The following is a 20,568-nucleotide window of genomic DNA, read 5'->3' on the forward strand; positions in this document are numbered from 1 at the left end:
CATCAATTTTGAAACTTTTTGTAGTTTTTGAGCAGTGGCGATAAATGTTTTTGCATTGTCACTGTAAATTGTGTGGGGCGTACCTCTACGGGCAATAAACCGTTGGAGGGCAGCGATGAAAGTATTAGTATCTATTGATGACATGAATTCAAGATGCGTAGCCTTGGTGGCAAAACACACGAAAATACAGAGATAACCTTTGGTTGTTTGAACTGTGTGGAAAAATTATTATTAAAATTATTACAGAACAATTCTTATTTTTATAATTTAATGATTGTCAATTTATTATAATTTGATTATTACAGAACAATTCTTATTTTCAGGAGAAAAAAAAGGGGTGAAGTGGACATTACAAATTGATCCTTGGACTTGTGGAAATTGATATTTGAATTTGTAACGTTTCCTATTTTAAAAAAACATGCTACAGGTGGGAATATATATTGGATGATATCACCAGTTCATTAGATATGGTCATAGAATTAAAAAGAAATTCTAGCAAATAACGTGATTAGTTACAACAAATCTGTTTGCCCCCACTTTCAAAAGAGAAAAAAAACTTGGAACAACATGCTCTTTTGCTTGTAACTTCCTGACATTATTTGTAGTTTGGTCTACTGAAGCTATTTTTTTGGCAGTTCAATAACATCAGCAAAACTTGTGGGCTTCTTAATTTCTTGAACAGATCTACTCAAGTTAATAGAACTAATTGATTGCTCCAGTTTTGGGTCGCCTGAGCTCAATATGGATGTTAACTGGCTTATTGTAGTTGCACGGGTATCAATTTTTAATCACAGATTCCGTGGCTCGACTTATTATATTTAAAAATCTGTCATAATCTGCATGCAAGATTTTCCTCCTCTCAAATTCTTCTTCAGCCCATTCTTTGAGCTCCAGAATAGTTTTATTGATATCTTGAATGTCTTTTTCGAATTCCGATTTCATAACTGAAGTTATGTTACTATGCATTTTACCTTCTGTTGGCTGATCCTTCCTTTCCTGTTCCTGTTCCTTGTCCTGTGGGTTGACGTCCTCTTCTTCTTCCTCCTCCTCTTCGTATTCCGAAATTAATCCATATGGTGGCTTTGTTGGTGAATGAAACATTTGCTGATTTAAATCAGATTAATCTGATGTTTGGAAGTTAGATAACTACACTATATTCGCTATTGAAAGCTAACACCTGGCTGACCTACTTTTTACTACTGTTTTTAAAACTACTCTACGCTATGATGTATGTTTACTCATCGACTGTTCGACTAAGACTGGAACTCCATTCTAAGAATACGACTAAGAATACTCCAAATTGATAGATTTCTCTATAATGTACTGAAGATGTGTTCCTTTTCAATCTCGCTCAGTCCAATATTCTCAACTATAATAGATTATTGAGAATCTAAATACGAACACAGAGATTGACTGACACCCTGTTGATTAATCGCCTGGATTATTCTCTCACTAAAACTGTCAAGATCTGGTTCATCTCTTTCTTCGGTGCAAGTATCTCGGTTTACGTCCAAATCAGTGCACAGACAAGTAGGGAGGAGAATGGGTGTTCTGATCGAGTGTGTGTGTGTGTGTGTGTGTGTGTGTGTGTGTGTGTGTGTGTCGTGATGGGTAGTAGAATCCTCGATGTTTAAGGAGAAAAAAAAGTAAAAAAGAAAAAAATTCTGCTGTGGTTATTGTCGTGTCATGAGTTTGTTTAGAACTTGTTGAGTATAGTTGAGATGTGGTATGTTGGATTATTTTTTTATTTATTTATTATAATTTTTTTTAACTTAACTAACATTGTGTCGTTGGACTTGGAAAACCTCTTATGTGACAAGCCCTACAACCTGCTGAATAGTTACTATTATGTAAATAATTCTATAGCAATTCTTTTTATCGTCACTGGGTTTTTTTAGGGAAACCTCGTATGTGTTGAATTTCATTTTTTTTTGGATAGAAAAAAAACCGAACAACATCAAATTATATTTCATTGGAAAAAAATTATCAAAGAAACAAAATTTTTTCTGTATAAAAAATATTTTTTATTGGACAAAAAATTATATATATATAGGCTATAACATTTATACATATTTACAATCATCATCACTGATGAGGTGGATGGGGGTAATGGTGATAGTGGTGGAGCTCGACCACTATCATTATGTGGGGGGGGGGGGTTTGATGGTGTAGTGGGGGGGGTGATGTTGGTGGGACTTGGTTATAGGATGGAGGAGGATAGGGGGGATTTTGTAAAAGATTTGATGGGGAAGTGAAATATTTGATGTAGTGGGAGGGGGATGAGGGGGGGTGGTTGATAATCCCTGGTAACATCTCCAGGGATTCATATAGAGTGTTCAACGGGGGAGTGGTGGTGGTGATGTGACTGTGGTAGAGGTGAATGGGTAGGCAGGGGGGTCTTCTTCTTCTCGGTGGGGGGGGGGTGCCTGAGGAGCAAACATTTCACGTACAGTTGAGGGCCAGGGCCTCTCAGGCACCGGGTGATGGCGATGGTGGTGTCGGGGGTGGGGGGGTGTGGAAGTGATGGTGATGGTGGTGGTGTTGGTCGTGGGCTCCATTTTCCTGAGAAAAAAACAAAATGTTATTTCAGAATTATTAGAAAATATTACTAACTAATAATTATGTCCCAAATGAAATGAACAATGGAAAAAATGGTTTAAAAATACTATTCCAATAATTCTTTAGAGTTATATATTATATACATGTGATCATATATATATATATATATATATATATATATATATATATATATATATATATATATAACTCCTAAGAATATTACCAAAAAAAAGAAACAAGAATAAATTCTGTGGCTCCTACAATACTATATGGGAGCGAAACTTGGGTATTATCCAAGAGTGTAATGAGAGCAGATTGCAAACACAGATGTTTAGAAGTTGGTCAAATTTGTTTTTTTTTTCAATTTTTCAAATTTAATGATTGCCAATTTATTATAATTGATTATTACAGAACAATAATTATTATTTTCAGGAGAAAAAAAGGGGTGAAGTGGCCATTACAAACTGATCCTTGGACTTGTGGAAATTGATATTTGAATTTGTAACGTTTCCTATTTAAAAAAAAAAAAAACATGCTACAGGTGGGAATATATATTGGATGATATCACCAGTTCATTACATATGGTCATAGAATTAAAAAGAAATTCTAGCGAATAACGTGATTAAACGCCAGACAAGCCCCAGACCACAGCATTCCGCTCCCAACCTTCCTGCTCCTGGTACAGCGGCCCGTTGGCTGCCGTACGTCCCTGACCTCCTGTCCTGGTACAGCAGCCCGTTGGCTGCCGTACGTCCCTGACCTCCTGTCCTGGTACAGCAGCCCGTTGGCTGCCGTACGTCCCTGACCTCCTGTCCTGGTACAGCAGCCCGTTGGCTGCCGTACGTCCCTGACCTCCTGTCCTGGTACAGCAGCCGTTGGCTGCCGTACGTCCCTGACCTCTGTCCTGGTACAGCAGCCCGTTGGCTGCCGTACGTCCCTGACCTCCTGTCCTGGTACAGCAGCCCGTGGCTGCCGTACGTCCCTGACCTCCTGTCCTGGTACAGCAGCCCGTTGGCTGCCGTACGTCCCTGACCTCCTGTCCTGGTACAGCAGCCCGTTGGCTGCCGTACGTCCCTGACCTCCTGTCCTGGTACAGCAGCCCGTTGGCTGCCGTACGTCCCTGACCTCCTGTCCTGGTACAGCAGCCCGTTGGCTGCCGTACGTCCCTGACCTCCTGTCCTGGTACAGCAGCCCGTTGGCTGCCGTACGTCCCTGACCTCCTGTCCTGGTACAGCAGCCCGTTGGCTGCCGTACGTCCCTGACCTCCTGTCCTGGTACAGCAGCCCGTGGCTGCCGTACGTCCTGACCTCCTGTCCTGGTACAGCAGCCCGTGGCTGCCGTACGTCCCTGACCTCCTGTCCTGGTACAGCAGCCCGTTGGCTGCCGTACGTCCCTGACCTCCTGTCCGGTACAGCAGCCCGTTGGCTGCCGTACGTCCCTGACCTCCTGTCCTGGTACAGCAGCCCGTTGGCTGCCGTACGTCCCTGACCTCCTGTCCTGGTACAGCAGCCCGTTGGCTGCCGTACGTCCCTGACCTCCTGTCCTGGTACAGCAGCCCGTTGGCTGCCGTACGTCCCTGACCTCCTGTCCTGGTACAGCAGCCCGTTGGCTGCCGTACGTCCCTGACTCCTGTCCTGGTACAGCAGCCCGTTGGCTGCCGTACGTCCCTGACTCCTGTCCTGGTACAGCAGCCCGTTGGCTGCCGTACGTCCCTGACCTCCTGTCCTGGTACAGCAGCCCGTTGGCTGCCGTACGTCCCTGACCTCCTGTCTGGTACAGCAGCCCGTTGGCTGCCGTACGTCCCTGACCTCCTGTCCTGGTACAGCAGCCCGTTGGCTGCCGTACGTCCCTGACCTCCTGTCCTGGTACAGCAGCCCGTTGGCTGCCGTACGTCCCTGACCTCCTGTCCTGGTACAGCAGCCCGTTGGCTGCCGTACGTCCCTGACCTCCTGTCCTGGTACAGCAGCCCGTTGCTGCCGTACGTCCCTGACCTCCTGTCCTGGTACAGCAGCCCGTTGGCTGCCGTACGTCCCTGACCTCCTGTCCTGGTACAGCAGCCGTTGGCTGCCGTACGTCCCTGACCTCCTGTCCTGGTACAGCAGCCCGTTGGCTGCCGTACGTCCCTGACCTCCTGTCCTGGTACAGCAGCCGTTGGCTGCCGTACGTCCCTGACCTCCTGTCCTGGTACAGCAGCCCGTTGGCTGCCGTACGTCCCTGACCTCCTGTCCTGTACAGCAGCCCGTTGGCTGCCGTACGTCCCTGACCTCCTGTCCTGGTACAGCAGCCGTTGGCTGCCGTACGTCCCTGACCTCCTGTCCTGGTACAGCAGCCCGTGGCTGCCGTACGTCCCTGACCTCCTGTCCTGGTACAGCAGCCCGTTGGCTGCCGTACGTCCCTGACCTCCTGTCCTGGTACAGCGGCCCGTTGGCTGCCGTACGTCCCTGACCTCCTGTCCTGGTACAGCGGCCCGTTGGCTGCCATACGTCCCTGACCTCCTGTCCTGGTACAGCGGCCCGTTGGCTGCAGTACGTCCCTCTCCTCTCATCCTCCCAGGGCACAGCGGCCCGTTGGCTGCCGTCCCTATCCTTCCATCCTCCCAGGGCACAGCGGCCCGTTGGCTGCCGTCCCTATCCTTCCATCTCCCAGGGCACAGCGGCCCGTTGGCTGCCGTCCCTATCCTTCCATCCTCCCAGGGCACAGCGGCCCGTTGGCTGCCGTCCCTATCCTTCCATCCTCCCAGGGCACAGCGGCCCGTTGGCTGCCGTCCCTATCCTTCCATCCTCCCAGGGCACAGCGGCCCGTTGGCTGCCGTCCCTATCCTTCCATCCTCCCAGGGCACAGCGGCCCGTTGGCTGCCGTCCCTATCCTTCCATCCTCCCAGGGCACAGCGGCCCGTTGGCTGCCGTCCCTATCCTTCCATCCTCCCAGGGCACAGCGGCCCGTTGGCTGCCGTCCCTATCCTTCCATCCTCCCAGGGCACAGCGGCCCGTTGGCTGCCGTCCCTATCCTTCCATCCTCCCAGGGCACAGCGGCCCGTTGGCTGCCGTCCCTATCCTTCCATCCTCCCAGGGCACAGCGGCCCGTTGGCTGCCGTCCCTCCTGTCTATCCTTCCTCTTCCTACTATACTGGAGCGGAACCGAGGCCGTAAGGCCAATACAAAATTACCTCGAAGTGGTGTCATCAGAGAAGAGAGCGACCTTCACGCTGTCAGAAGCACCAGGAGGTGCTGTCCACGCCAGCTGAGGCACAAAGAAGGAAGAAGAGGAACTTCGACTTGCCTCCTTTCCCCGCGCACATTACGACTGAGCTAAGTCGACCAGGAGCAACACCTGGGTATCAATCACCCACCTCTGAAGCTACTCAGGGTGTACGTGATAATATACAACTAATCTGCTCCTCATAATCTTTTCAAATATTTTTGAAAAAACGGATAATAAACTAATTGGTCGGATGTTGACAAGTTTCAATGAAGAATGTTTTTTTGAAAATTGGTATTACTGTGCTTATTTTTTATCTATCTGGGAATATTCCATTTTGGAAACTCAAGTTAATTATATGAACCAATACTGGAGCTATTGATTCAGCTATATTTTTAATGAGACTCGAGGAAATTTTATCGTGTCCTGTTGATTTTTTATTTTTTAAACCTTCTATTACTGATAAGACCTCATCGACAGTAGTAGGATAAATAAACATGGATTGGCATAGATAACGGCTTTTACATTGCAGGTTTGGAAGAGATAAAGATGGTGTAGGTGTGGGCTGATTAGGCTACTCTGTACGCAGCGAATTCAAACTTCAGGCATCAGCGGTATATTTGAAGACGATGGCGGCGGACCGGAACAGCCCCCCCCCCCAAAAAAATGAACAGTTTTTGAATGCGGTTGAGAAAAATACAGGATAAGAAAGGATTATACAAAGGAAAATAATGGAAAAGCACTCTCAAAAGGCAATGAACGTTCTCCCTTATTGGCTAAAGTAACAAATGATCGGGGACTGTGGCCAGTTGACTAAAGTAACAATGATCGGCGACTGTGGCCAGTAGACTTGAAGTTTTGAATGCACAATAGTGGCAGCATATCCAATGATAAGATATATGGTATGTTGAATTCTAGTCTAAAAGTGAGTAAGATAATCACAAAGTATATACAGCGTATAATGCAAGCGGTGAAAATACTGCATTAATTCACAAGAGGTGCACCCTACCTTGTTGATGGCTCTGGTAATGTTCCCAGATGCACATTTGATGGTAACAACATGTACAAGTTTGTCCTTACCAGGGTGTAAGGGGACAATTCTTCCTATAGGCCAATTCAGTGGTGAAGTGTTCATGTTCTTTACCAATACCAAGTCATTGAGTTGTAGGTTTTTCTTAAAACCAGCCCACTTGGTGCGATTGAGCAAAGTGTTCAAATATTCTTTGAACCAACGGTCCAAAAGAATTGAGCCATTTGATTGAGAAGTCTCCAGCGTCTAGTCAAAAGTATCTCCTTACCTTCCATAGATTGTGGCGGGGCAGTCAGTCAGTAGGACTCCCACCAGGAAATGGCCAGGAGTGAGAACAGCGACGGCCTCATCAGGCTGCAAAGACAGTTCAGTCAGTGGACTACTCTTCAAAATGCTCTCAATTCGAGAGAATAGAGTAGAGTACTCTTGCAGCGATACATCAATGATTTAGCTGACTTGACTGCAGCTTCCCAAATCCCTCCCATTGAAGGAGCATATTTTGGAATGTGTTTCTAGATTACTCCTCGGTTAGCTAGAAAACAAGTTACAATGCTTGAAAAAGACTCCATCAATTTTGAAACTTTTTGTAGTTTTTGAGCAGTGGCGATAAATGTTTTTGCATTGTCACTGTAAATTGTGTGGGGCGTACCTCTACGGGCAATAAACCGTTGGAGGGCAGCGATGAAAGTATTAGTATCTATTGATGACATGAATTCAAGATGCGTAGCCTTGGTGGCAAAACACACGAAAATACAGAGATAACCTTTGGTTGTTTGAACTGTGTGGAAAAATTATTATTAAAATTATTACAGAACAATTCTTATTTTTATAATTTAATGATTGTCAATTTATTATAATTTGATTATTACAGAACAATTCTTATTTTCAGGAGAAAAAAAAGGGGTGAAGTGGACATTACAAATTGATCCTTGGACTTGTGGAAATTGATATTTGAATTGTAACGTTTCCTATTTTAAAAAAACATGCTACAGGTGGGAATATATATTGGATGATATCACCAGTTCATTAGATATGGTCATAGAATTAAAAAGAAATTCTAGCAAATAACGTGATTAGTTACAACAAATCTGTTTGCCCCCACTTTCAAAAGAGAAAAAAAACTTGGAACAACATGCTCTTTTGCTTGTAACTTCCTGACATTATTTGTAGTTTGGTCTACTGAAGCTATTTTTTTGGCAGTTCAATAACATCAGCAAAACTTGTGGGCTTCTTAATTTCTTGAACAGATCTACTCAAGTTAATAGAACTAATTGATTGCTCCAGTTTTGGGTCGCCTGAGCTCAATATGGATGTTAACTGGCTTATTGTAGTTGCACGGGTATCAATTTTTAATCACAGATTCCGTGGCTCGACTTATTATATTTAAAAATCTGTCATAATCTGCATGCAAGATTTTCCTCCTCTCAAATTCTTCTTCAGCCCATTCTTTGAGCTCCAGAATAGTTTTATTAATATCTTGAATGTCTTTTTCGAATTCCGATTTCATAACTGAAGTTATGTTACTATGCATTTTACCTTCTGTTGGCTGATCCTTCCTTTCCTGTTCCTGTTCCTTGTCCTGTGGGTTGACGTCCTCTTCTTCTTCCTCCTCCTCTTCGTATTCCGAAATTAATCCATATGGTGGCTTTGTTGGTGAATGAAACATTTGCTGATTTAAATCGGATTAATCTGATGTTTGGAAGTTAGATAACTACACTATATTCGCTATTGAAAGCTAACACCTGGCTGACCTACTTTTTACTACTGTTTTTAAAACTACTCTACGCTATGATGTATGTTTACTCATCGACTGTTCGACTAAGACTGGAACTCCATTCTAAGAATACGACTAAGAATACTCCAAATTGATAGATTTCTCTATAATGTACTGAAGATGTGTTCCTTTTCAATCTCGCTCAGTCCAATATTCTCAACTATAATAGATTATTGAGAATCTAAATACGAACACAGAGATTGACTGACACCCTGTTGATTAATCGCCTGGATTATTCTCTCACTAAAACTGTCAAGATCTGGTTCATCTCTTTCTTCGGTGCAAGTATCTCGGTTTACGTCCAAATCAGTGCACAGACAAGTAGGGAGGAGAATGGGTGTTCTGATCGAGTGTGTGTGTGTGTGTGTGTGTGTGTGTGTGTGTGTGTGTGTCGTGATGGGTAGTAGAATCCTCGATGTTTAAGGAGAAAAAAAAGTAAAAAGAAAAAAATTCTGCTGTGGTTATTGTCGTGTCATGAGTTTTTTAGAACTTGTTGAGTATAGTTGAGATGTGGTATGTTGGATTATTTTTTTATTTATTTATTATAATTTTTTTAACTTAACTAACATTGTGTCGTTGGACTTGGAAAACCTCTTATGTGACAAGCCTTACAACCTGCTGAATAGTTACTATTATGTAAATAATTCTATAGCAATTCTTTTTATCGTCACTGGGTTTTTTTAGGGAAACCTCGTATGTGTTGAATTTCATTTTTTTGGATAGAAAAAAAACCGAACAACATCAAATTATATTTCATTGGAAAAAAATTATCAAAGAAACAAAATTTTTTCTGTATAAAAAATATTTTTTATTGGACAAAAAATTATATATATATAGGCTATAACATTTATACATACTGTATTTACAATCATCATCACTGATGAGGTGGATGGGGGTAATGGTGATAGTGGTGGAGCTCGACCACTATCATTATGTGGGGGGGGGGTTTGATGGTGTAGTGGGGGGGGTGATGTTGGTGGGACTTGGTTATAGGATGGAGGAGGATAGGGGGGATTTTGTAAAAGATTTGATGGGGAAGTGAAATATTTGATGTAGTGGGAGGGGGATGAGGGGGGGTGGTTGATAATCCCTGGTAACATCTCCAGGGATTTATATAGAGTGTTCAACGGGGGGTGGTGGTGGTGATGTGACTGTGGTAGAGGTGAATGGGTAGGCAGGGGGGTCTTCTTCTTCTCGGTGGGGGGGGGGGTGCCTGAGGAGCAAACATTTCACGTACAGTTGAGGGCCAGGGCCTCTCAGGCACCGGGTGATGGCGATGGTGGTGTCGGGGGTGGGGGGGTGTGGAAGTGATGGTGGTGGTGGTGGTGGTGTTGGTCGTGGGCTCCATTTTCCTGAGAAAAAACAAAATGTTATTTCAGAATTATTAGAAAATATTACTAACTAATAATTATGTCCCAAATGAAATGAACAATGGAAAAAATGGTTTAAAAATACTATTCCAATAATTCTTTAGAGTTATATATATATATATATATATATATATATATATATATATATATAATATATATATATATATATATATATAACTCCTAAGAATATTACCAAAAAAAAGAAACAAGAATAAATTCTGTGGCTCCTACAATACTATATGGGAGCGAAACTTGGGTATTATCCAAGAGTGTAATGAGAGCAGATTGCAAACACAGATGTTTAGAAGTTGGTCAAATTTGTTTTTTTTTCAATTTTTCAAATTTAATGATTGCCAATTTATTATAATTTGATTATTACAGAACAATAATTATTATTTTCAGGAGAAAAAAAGGGGTGAAGTGGCCATTACAAACTGATCCTTGGACTTGTGGAAATTGATATTTGAATTTGTAACGTTTCCTATTTAAAAAAAAAAACATGCTACAGGTGGGAATATATATTGGATGATATCACCAGTTCATTACATATGGTCATAGAATTAAAAAGAAATTCTAGCGAATAACGTGATTAAACGCCAGACAAGCCCCAGACCACAGCATTCCGCTCCCAACCTTCCTGCTCCTGGTACAGCAGCCCGTTGGCTGCCGTACGTCCCTGACCTCCTGTCCTGGTACAGCGGCCCGTTGGCTGCCATACGTCCCTGACCTCCTGTCCTGGTACAGCGGCCCGTTGGCTGCAGTACGTCCCTCTCCTCTCATCCTCCCAGGGCACAGCGGCCCGTTGGCTGCCGTCCCTATCCACCCATCCTCCCAGGGCACAGCGGCCCGTTGGCTGCCGTCCCTATCCTTCCATCTCCCAGGGCACAGCGGCCCGTTGGCTGCCGTCCCTATCCTTCCATTCTCCCAGGGCACAGCAGCCCGTTGGCTGCCGTCCCTATCCTTCCATCCTCCCAGGGCACAGCGGTCCGTTGGCTGCCGTCCCTATCCTTCCATCCTCCCAGGGCACAGCGGCCCGTTGGCTGCCGTCCCTATCCTTCCATCCTCCAGGGCACAGCGGCCCGTTGGCTGCCGTCCCTATCCTTCCATCCTCCCAGGGCACAGCGGCCCGTTGGCTGCCGTCCCTATCCATCCATCCTCCCAGGGCACAGCGGCCCGTTGGATGCCGTCCCTATCCTTCCATCCTCTCCGGGCACAGCGGCCCGTAGGCTGCCGTCCCTCCTGTCTATCCTTCCTCTTCCTACTATACTGGAGCGGAACCGAGGCCGTAAGGCCAATACAAAATTACCTCGAAGTGGTGTCATCAGAGAAGAGAGCGACCTTCACGCTGTCAGAAGCACCAGGAGGTGCTGTCCACGCCAGCTGAGGCACAAAGAAGAAGAGGAACTTCGACTTGCCTCCTTTCCCCGCGCACATTACGACTGAGCTAAGTCGACCAGGAGCAACACCTGGGTATCAATCACCCACCTCTGAAGCTACTCAGGGTGTACGTGATAATATACAACTAATCTGCTCCTCATAATCTTTTCAAATATTTTTGAAAAAACGGATAATAAACTAATTGGTCGGATGTTGACAAGTTTCAATGAAGAATGTTTTTTTGAAAATTGGTATTACTGTGCTTATTTTTTATCTATCTGGGAATATTCCATTTTGGAAACTCAAGTTAATTATATGAACCAATACTGGAGCTATTGATTCAGCTATATTTTTAATGAGACTCGAGGAAATTTTATCGTGTCCTGTTGATTTTTTATTTTTTAAACCTTCTATTACTGATAAGACCTCATCGACAGTAGTAGGATAAATAAACATGGATTGGCATAGATAACGGCTTTTACATTGCAGGTTTGGAAGAGATAAAGATGGTGTAGGTGTGGGCTGATTTAGGCTACTCTGTACTTGAACTGAGATAAGCTGGCTGTTAATTGCCTCAGCTATCAGTTTCGGATCATCTAAAATTTTTCCATCGTTTGATTCAATCTTATCAACTGTTTTCTTACTCGACTTTCCTAATACACTATTAATAACTTTCAACATTGAGAGGAGTCTCCATTACAACTCTTAATTTTGTTAGAGAAAAAAAATTTTTTGCTGCATCAATATCATTTTTAAGAGTATCACAAAAGTTAATGAAATATGATTTAAACGACTGATCATAAGGCCGCTTCTTCTTAATTTAATATAGTTTTTTCCGTTTCCTAATTCTAGTCAATAAATTTTGGTTCATCCATGGACTGAAAACTTTAGCCTTATTCAGTCTATTCTGTTTACTAACCAATTTACATTCATTTAAGACTTGTGTTAGTATATCAAAAAAATTTTTCATAACAAAATTTTGCATCATTGTAGAAGAAAAGAGAGCTCCAGTCCACTCCCATCAGTTTTTCAGCTGCTAGCTTAAAATCAAAGGAAGAGAGCTCAGAATCTTTATCAGTTACATTGATAAAGCTATGCTATGTACATTATTATTTACAACACAAATATTACTCTAATATTTTCTCACGTCTTATGAAGGATTGTTGAGAGAAACCAAGCCACTTAACAAGGAGTTTTTCCTTATCCCATCTCAATATTTTTTCTATCAAATAAACTTCTCTTTCCGATTCATTCAATTGTGTTTTTTTAATTTCATGTTCGTAAAACCTACCCTGTATTATCTCAGCAGTAATATCTTGTAATGAGTAAGTGATAGGTCTTGTGGGATGTATGCTCACAATTCGGAAATATTCGGATGACCAATCCATTACATATTTTTTTATAAAATATCTGTTTCTTATTAGAAATTCTCCCACTTTCACCTAGCTTATATTTTGGTTTCAACACTTTTAATTTAAATCGTCTATTAAAGGCAGAGTTTAGTGATTCTAAAATGCGTTTATGATGTTTTTTAGTTATATCTTTAGGTTGCATTCCAATGGAACTGTGTACTGTATTGTTATAATCATCTACAATATTTTGCAAGTTATTAAGCCAGTTTTTACTCCCGCGTTATGTTAAAGATCAATATATTTTTGATTTGATTGTACGATTAAATCTCTCTGCGATACTAGCCTTCTTATCAGTAAAAACAGAATAATGCTTGATATTATACTCGTCTAATAAATCTTTCACACGCTTATTGTAATACTCAAATCCTCCATCTGTCTGGAAAAAACGCATATGTTTATTCTTACAAATAATGGGTTTGAGAGCATTATAAACACTTTATGCAGTCTTATTCTTTAAAGGTACACAATAAGCGTACTTAGTAAAACAATTGATAACAACTAAAATATAATGATATCCTTTATTAAATTTAGATAAGCTACCCATCTCAATCAGATCAGATTGAAATAAATCGTTCTCATTCTTCAACTCATATCTGCGTTTGGGGTAATTTACACGTGCAGTAGAGCTTTTTTTCTCTAATATTACTCATTTTTCTTTGTGTGAAGACACAGTTAAAACAGAATTCGATGTGTTGGTCACTACACTGTTACACATACTAATCTGTGCAATCACCTTGTGTTTGCTACTCTGTAGTGACCGAATGGTAAAGAATCGATTCCGTTCTCTGCAATAAAGTGCTTATCGTCGAATGGACTTAGACACACTTTAGCAGATTCAATTTGGTACATGTTATGATTGAACGATCTCATCATATTACATTTTTCTATATGTTGACAGCATTCAATCAAACATTTCTTATACAAGTCAAAACTGAGTTTTATATTTTTTACATGGCTTTCTACACCCTTTGCTACACATTTATTTACACTTTCAGACTTATTATTTACAAGAAATGAATACATCTTAGCCCTAAGCTCAATAAAGGATATTATGGGATTAGATGCTGTTTCATCTTAAAATTTTCCTACAAACTTATTCCTCTCATTGGAAAAGCATTCGTGCTCAGCTGGGTAGTTTGAAGTGTCAAACAGTTCCAAGTTATCTCTTATCAGCTGGTACACATCAGGTGTTTCAAGTGAAAGAAGGAAACTATCTGTGTCAGTCATACAAAGCTGGATGCGTTGCCATGGTATGATTTTTTGCAATTTACAGTAGAAAAAATCATACTTGTGCAGTTTACTCTAGTCTAGGATACAGAAACCTGAATAGATGGGCTTATTCATTTTCAGTTCCAACTTGCACAAGAAAACTGCAATCACATCTGAACTTATTATCTGCCAGCGATTACATAATGGATTTGAAATGTACTTATCTAAACGCTTTGCGTCTGTAATAATTTGCATATTACATTATTGCCGATTACCCTGTATCGATTTTCTGTATATCAGATTTGAAAAAAGAGATTTCAAATTTATTTTTTGCAGCTTGCCTATTATGGGTATTGAACTCAATGTAGTTCCTCAACCAAGGCAATTGGGAAAATCTAATCACGCTATGTACCTTTGTTAATTGTAAACCGAGTAGAAGGGACAGCTTCAAATTCAGGTAATGAACAATGTACCTCTCTTAATCAAAAAGCATGTTCATGAGTTTTTTAGTCAGAGTTTTACTGCTCTCATTGGTTTGGTACTTGGAGAACAATTCGCTAGGTGTGATTTGGTGAACTGGGGCAAGGGGGAATTTGAGTGCATATCATACAACTCCTTGGGGTACTTGAGATCACATTCATCAACATAACCCATTTCAGAATCACTCTCCAAAGTTTTAAAGTCAAGCGCTTGGATTTCTTCCTCTGAGAGGAATTTGAAATTTCTGTATGGTAAGAATTGATTCATAGAATGTGCATACAAAGAATTAGCATCAATATAAATAATATAGTTACTTGGTTTTGTGGGGTCATGTGTGTCAGGAATGTGTTTGTTATTGGCTTCGCAATAACGCTTGCCAATAAACGAAACACCACCGTGCATTCCCGATTCGAACTCATGATATTCACCGAGAGATTTCAACTTGAATAACACTCTTTGTGCATGCTCATATTATTTGGGGGAGAGGGGTGTATCATTTAGGTAATTATAAAAACATTCTATTGGTGGGAGAGAAGTCTCTGCGAATTTTCCAGGACCAGATATGTACGAATAAGTACATAATCCTTTTTGTAACAGGAGATGCTTATGTTATCTTGGGATCATTAAATACTGAAAACAGAAGTTTGAGCTTCGATTCCATATCTGTACTACCTACCAAGTTACGCACTAATACTTCCAAGGATTCATTCATAAAATTATATGAATCTAAAAACTCAATTTTCCCCACTATCAACATCAAAAATCTTTTGGAAGTGGTGGCAATGCAGGAAATTTCTTTTTTACATTTTCCAAGAGCTTTTAGAATAAAATTGCTGTCAAATCTGCTAAAATTATGAGATTAACAGCTAATCGTGTCGTCAGTTCGAGTATTTAAATTATAGAAGACATAAGCAGCACACAAAAACTTTCCATTTTCATGTGCATGATGGTGTACCTTTGTGTCTGTTTCAGTAAAAACTTCAACGCAAAGGCCGAACTCAAAAGAGTTTTGAAATTCGCGCTGCTGACGATCACTTAAATGTTCTATTGGGATTTTGCATTTTGTATCCACACTCAATATATCCCCCACTTCTGTTATTTCCTTGAGAAATTTCTCCATGATCTTTTCATTTATATTACTAGATCTATAGAGGGCTGGGCCGTATGCGATATCTCCATTCACATCAATAATCACAAAACAATACCTGCATGGAATATGATGTGCTGTTTTCTTAAAGTTTGAGTTCTTAAATTTTGATTGACACACCCCATTTCAGGTATAAAGTTCTCTGAGACTTGAACTTTGAACAAAGCTCTTGATGTCTCATCAAATTTGCTCTCCTGTCCCTGTTTACTGATTTGTTTGATGTAAATCTACGAAAACAGAAATTACAAACATGTACTTGGTGAGCATTTTTCGAAAGGTGAAATAGAAGTCTCGACAAACCATTTTTCCCATTCGCGGTGTTAATTGAACAAAAATGTGTTTTTCCTTCATCACCTTTCAACATTAAAATATTAATTTGGTATTTACATGCGGAATATGCTTGTACGATAGGGGAAAAACTTTTTGTTGTCATACAGGATAACATGAATTGCAATATCTGTATTTAGAATTTCAAATTTTTTATGTCACGATTGGTGGTGGGGAAATTAACTACACGAGTGTTCAGCCTGTGAGCAAATTTGCTCAAATATTTCATGCTTAATTTTGATTTATTTGTTGTTTTGTGAAAATAGGCTAGAACACTCCATAGAGAACACGTCTTATCAGAAAGATTTTTGATGTTGATAACTCATCTCTTATTTTTGATAAACTGGGGTGTTTGAATAAAACTGCTTATGTATATTGGATTATATCTAATCACGTTTACTTCAAGCGAGTCAATCTTCTTCAACAACCACCCACTACCAAATCGAACAAAGTTATCGAACAAACTTAAAATTTTCCTGACCGCTAACATGAAATGTCCGTTCAATTGGTAATAGTTCTCCAAGACATTGATACCTTTAGCCGAGCAACTATGCAGATTCACTAGAGATGAAACAGCTTCACTCTCCTCAGATTCTAAAACCATTTTATACAATAACACATTAAGAACAATGAACCATTACACTTTACCTTCAAAACGTTCAGCGTGCTCTCTAATTATCTCAAAAACATGAGGTTTTGAGCGTTTGAGTACGGATACAATGTCTGTCTCATCGTTTTGGAAGGTAATAAGATGGCGAATTGCATGAGAATTTACAGCCCATGCTCTGAATTCACTGCCTCGGTTCATCTTTGCTGCTGCTGTTGATGCTGAAAACAAATAAAGAATATATCAGTATGGCATAGAATTGAAGATAGACAACAAGAAAAAAATTGATCTAAAATCAGTTGTGATTTGACAAGGTGCAAATACAGTGAAAAAATGTTATCTCAGGATCAGATTTTCGTGCACGAGCAATTGAGGTTATTAACATTTGATAATCATTGGAAATTAGAATCGAGTATGTTGTTACCTCAAAATATGGCTAAACAGGGTTTTAAATTTGTGCGTGCACCTGACATTGTTCAATGTGTGTTTTGTTCAATATATTTAGAAAATTGGTTGCATACAGACGATCCTAGTGAGGAACACGATCAATGCAGCCCGAATTGTGGATGGCGCAAACAAGATAATATTTCGTGCGAAGAGGAAAATTTTGATAATAATATTTTACATCAATAAGAAGAACGAATTTTAACTTTTCATCATCCAGAACCATTTAAGCTCTCTGTATATATTGATAGAGCAGACTATTTTGCAAGAAATTGTTATTTTTTACAAGAAAAATCATATTTGCAATGTGTATATTGTAAATATATTATTGAAAATCCTTATGAAAAGGTGATACATGTTCCGTTTTGTATATATGAAAAGATTAGCTATAATGGAAAAGAAAAGGTGAATGTTGAAGAAGGTGTGAGAAAACAAGCTGGATATTGTACAATATTCACTCTGTTGTAGAAGTAATTCCTAATCAGGAACTAGATGTTATTGATTTTTCAGGAATAAGTGCATTGTAGTATTGATCTATCAGGAAAAAAGTAAGTCCTGAAAAATCATGATCACGTGAAAATTCCATCATACTTACATGTGATCCAACAGTGTGATGCTGTCAGCTATAGGTGTCTCTCCGATTAGACTCCAACTCTCAGGCGTACTACTTGTCCTTCACACGTCTTTCCTCCTCGAAGACTGGAGTGATTATGGTGTAATCTGCACTGCACACTCGAACTCTGTGAAATCAATGAGCTTAATGAAAAATCACAATGATATTGAGAAGAAATTTAGCATCTCAACATAGTTATGAGATGCTAATTGAAAATCAATGAGAAGATTTGATATTACATTGTACATATTGCTCTCACATTCAAAATCTTGTTATTCAAAAATATTACATCTCTGCTCAGATGAGACTAATTGAGAAATTTTATATTGCTGCAATGACAGAAAACAACAATTTTTAAATTCAATACTTACAAGCAGAATCTAACAGAGGATGAGTTTTGGTAAGGTGTGAGAGATTTGATATTTTGTTATCTCTGAATGCACTTTGCTGTACGTGACAAAATGCAGTTGAGTCTCAAGGATGTGGCAAACTTCTGTCTGTAGCGGACGCGCCAAAATGCACTATCTCACTTAACCTAGAACAGAGAGAGAGAAACAAAGGAGTATATAAGTAACACTCATTGGATTCAACAGCTTCATTCGTGCATCAGTTGAAGTATACTTCACAGTCATCAACATGAACGCATCAGCATCCAACAATCCATCATCATCAACCACTACACAGATACATCCATGGCAAAGGCTGCATTAGTCAACCTCGGGAGCTACAACTCATCATAATTTTGAATTGGAGAGGGCTGTATCACCTGAATTCATTATTCCTGTCACTCCACCAACAAACTCTCCTCATCTAGATTGGGCTCCACGGAGAATCCCCCTGAACAACATCACCAACCACCAACGTTACAGCATGAAGAGGAAGCTCTTCGAGGAGGAGGAGGAGGTTAGCTGGGAGGAGGAGGTGCAGAGTATTCTTACTCAGTCAAAGGTTAGTTAGTTATTTCAAATATTAACTTGTAATGTGAACAGATAATTTAAATCTTTATAAAAAAAAACTATTATTTGATGCAATTGTTTGATGGAACTATTATTTGATAAATCTCTTTACTATACTACTTTTCATTAGATAAAATCTGTTCACATCACAAGAGTTCACATTGTGCTATTAAATTATTTGAATTGATTAGAGTTCAGTTAAAAATTGAATAAGATGTATATTTTGAATTCACAAATATGATGATGATTACATTGAAATTGAACTGATCATGCATATTATTTGAATTGATTAGAGTTGAGTTGAAAATTGAATAAGATGTATATTTTGAATTCACAAATATTATGATTACATTGAACTGATCATGCATATTATTTGAATTGTGCTATGAAATTATTTGAACTAATCATGCATGCATACTATTTTCTGAGTAGATTTTGCCCACACCTTTCTCTATCAGAGTTCCCAGTGTCGCTCTGGGCCGGCTAAACTCAGTCGGCGACTGGGAGGGCCGCGGCAGGGGACGGGAGTCTTGGTGGGGCGTCCATCAACCACCCTCGTTCGAGTTGGGGGTTGAAACAGGGTTTTGAGTGTTTTGGAGAAATGTTTCCCTCTTTTAGGAAAGAGGGGCCGTGCTTTCGCACTGCCAAACAGGGTTGGTCGCGGAAAGAAGGGAACAGGAACCTTGCAGTGTTAGTCGTGAGAAAGGGCTTCGTGTCGGGACTAAGTCTTAGTCCTCGGGCACCGGGTGTCTTCCCGGGGTCCGGGTTGGTTGTGGAGCTCTGGTAAAGGCTTTTCCTGGCCTTCCCAGAGGTCCTCTTCCGGTTCCGCACTGGTTTAGTGCACTGCGGCGGCCCGCGCTCTGGACCTTCCTAGGTCCTACTTGCCGGGCACCAGCTGTCCTCCTGGGGTCCGGATCGGCCGCGGAGTAGCGGGAAAGGCTTTTCCTGGCCTTCCAGACGTCCTCTTGCGATCCCGCACTGGACTAGTGCGCTGCGGCGGCCAGCACTCTGGACTTTCCTAAGTCCTACTGGCCGGGCACCAGCTGTCCTCCTGGGGTCCGGATCGGCCGCGGAGTAGCGGGAAAGGCTTTTCCTGGCCTTCCAGACGTCCTCTTGCGATCCCGCACTGGACTAGTGCGCTGCGGCGGCCAGCACTCTGGACTTTCCTAAGTCCTACTGGCCGGGCACCAGCTGTCCTCCTGGGGTCCGGATCGTCCGCGGAGTTGCGGGAAAGGCTTTTCCTGGCCTTCCCAGACGTCCTCTTGCGATCCCGCACTGGACTAGTGCGCTGCGGCGGCCAGCACTCTGGACTTTCCTAAGTCCTACTGGCCGGGCACCAGCTGTCCTCCTGGGGTCCGGATCGTCCGCGGAGTTGCGGGAAAGGCTTTTCCTGGCCTTCCCAGACGTCCTCTTGCGATCCCGCACTGGACTGGTGCGCTGCGGCGGCCAGCACTCTGGACTTTCCTAAGTCCTACTGGCCGGGCACCAGCTGTCCTCCTGGGGTCCGGATCGTCCGCGGAGTTGCGGGAAAGGCTATTCCTGGCCTTCCCAGACGTCCTCTTGCGATCCGCACTGGACTAGTGCGCTGCGGCGGCCAGCACTCTGGACTTTCCTAAGTCCTACTGGCGGGCACCAGCTGTCCTCCTGGGGTCCGGATCGTCCGCGGAGTTGCGGGAAAGGCTTTTCCTGGCCTTCCAGACGTCCTCTTGCGATCCCGCACTGGACTAGTGCGCTGCGGCGGCCAGCACTCTGGACTTCCTAAGTCCTACTGGCCGGGCACCAGCTGTCCTCCTGGGGTCCGGATCGTCCGCGGAGTTGCGGGAAAGGCTTTTCTGGCCTTCCCAGACGTCCTCTTGCGATCCCGCACTGGACTAGTGCGCTGCGGCGGCCAGCACTCTGGACTTCCTAAGTCCTACTGGCCGGGCACCAGCTGTCCTCCTGGGGTCCGGATCGGCTGCGGAGTTGCGGGAAAGGCTTTTCCACACCTTCCCAGATGTCCTTTCTCGCCTCGATGTCCCACTGGTGGCCTACCAATGGGGAGTCAGGTTTCAACCAAACCTGACGT

General features: G+C 42.1%; 1 protein-coding gene and 1 long non-coding RNA gene across 3 annotated transcripts; one reads left to right on the plus strand and one right to left on the minus strand.

Annotated features, from left to right (window-relative positions):
• Positions 1-323: 323 nt before the first annotated feature.
• On the plus strand, positions 324-3,153 carry LOC120353584. The gene is made up of 2 exons (XR_005572482.1): positions 324-427; positions 2,992-3,153. It is a non-coding gene; the product is annotated as an uncharacterized LOC120353584 (long non-coding RNA).
• Positions 2,001-18,468, minus strand: LOC111047092 (protein TonB-like). Of its 2 annotated transcripts, none has more exons than XM_039437876.1 (4): positions 17,919-18,468; positions 17,530-17,674; positions 16,532-16,711; positions 2,001-2,562 (listed from the first exon to the last, which is right to left on the minus strand). In XM_039437876.1, the coding sequence occupies exons 3-4, from the start codon at positions 16,689-16,691 to the stop codon at positions 2,324-2,326; spliced, it is 399 nt and encodes a 132-aa protein (XP_039293810.1). In that variant the 5' UTR covers positions 16,692-16,711; positions 17,530-17,674; positions 17,919-18,468; the 3' UTR covers positions 2,001-2,323. The 2 variants fall into 2 exon arrangements, with proteins under 2 accessions (XP_039293810.1, XP_039293809.1); XM_039437875.1 differs by lacking the exon at positions 2,001-2,562 and adding an exon at positions 9,346-9,913.
• Positions 18,469-20,568: the final 2,100 nt, after the last annotated feature.

This window comes from Nilaparvata lugens, chromosome 11 (assembly GCF_014356525.2).
Source record: "Nilaparvata lugens isolate BPH chromosome 11, ASM1435652v1, whole genome shotgun sequence".
NCBI classification, from domain to species: Eukaryota; Metazoa; Arthropoda; class Insecta; order Hemiptera; family Delphacidae; genus Nilaparvata; species Nilaparvata lugens.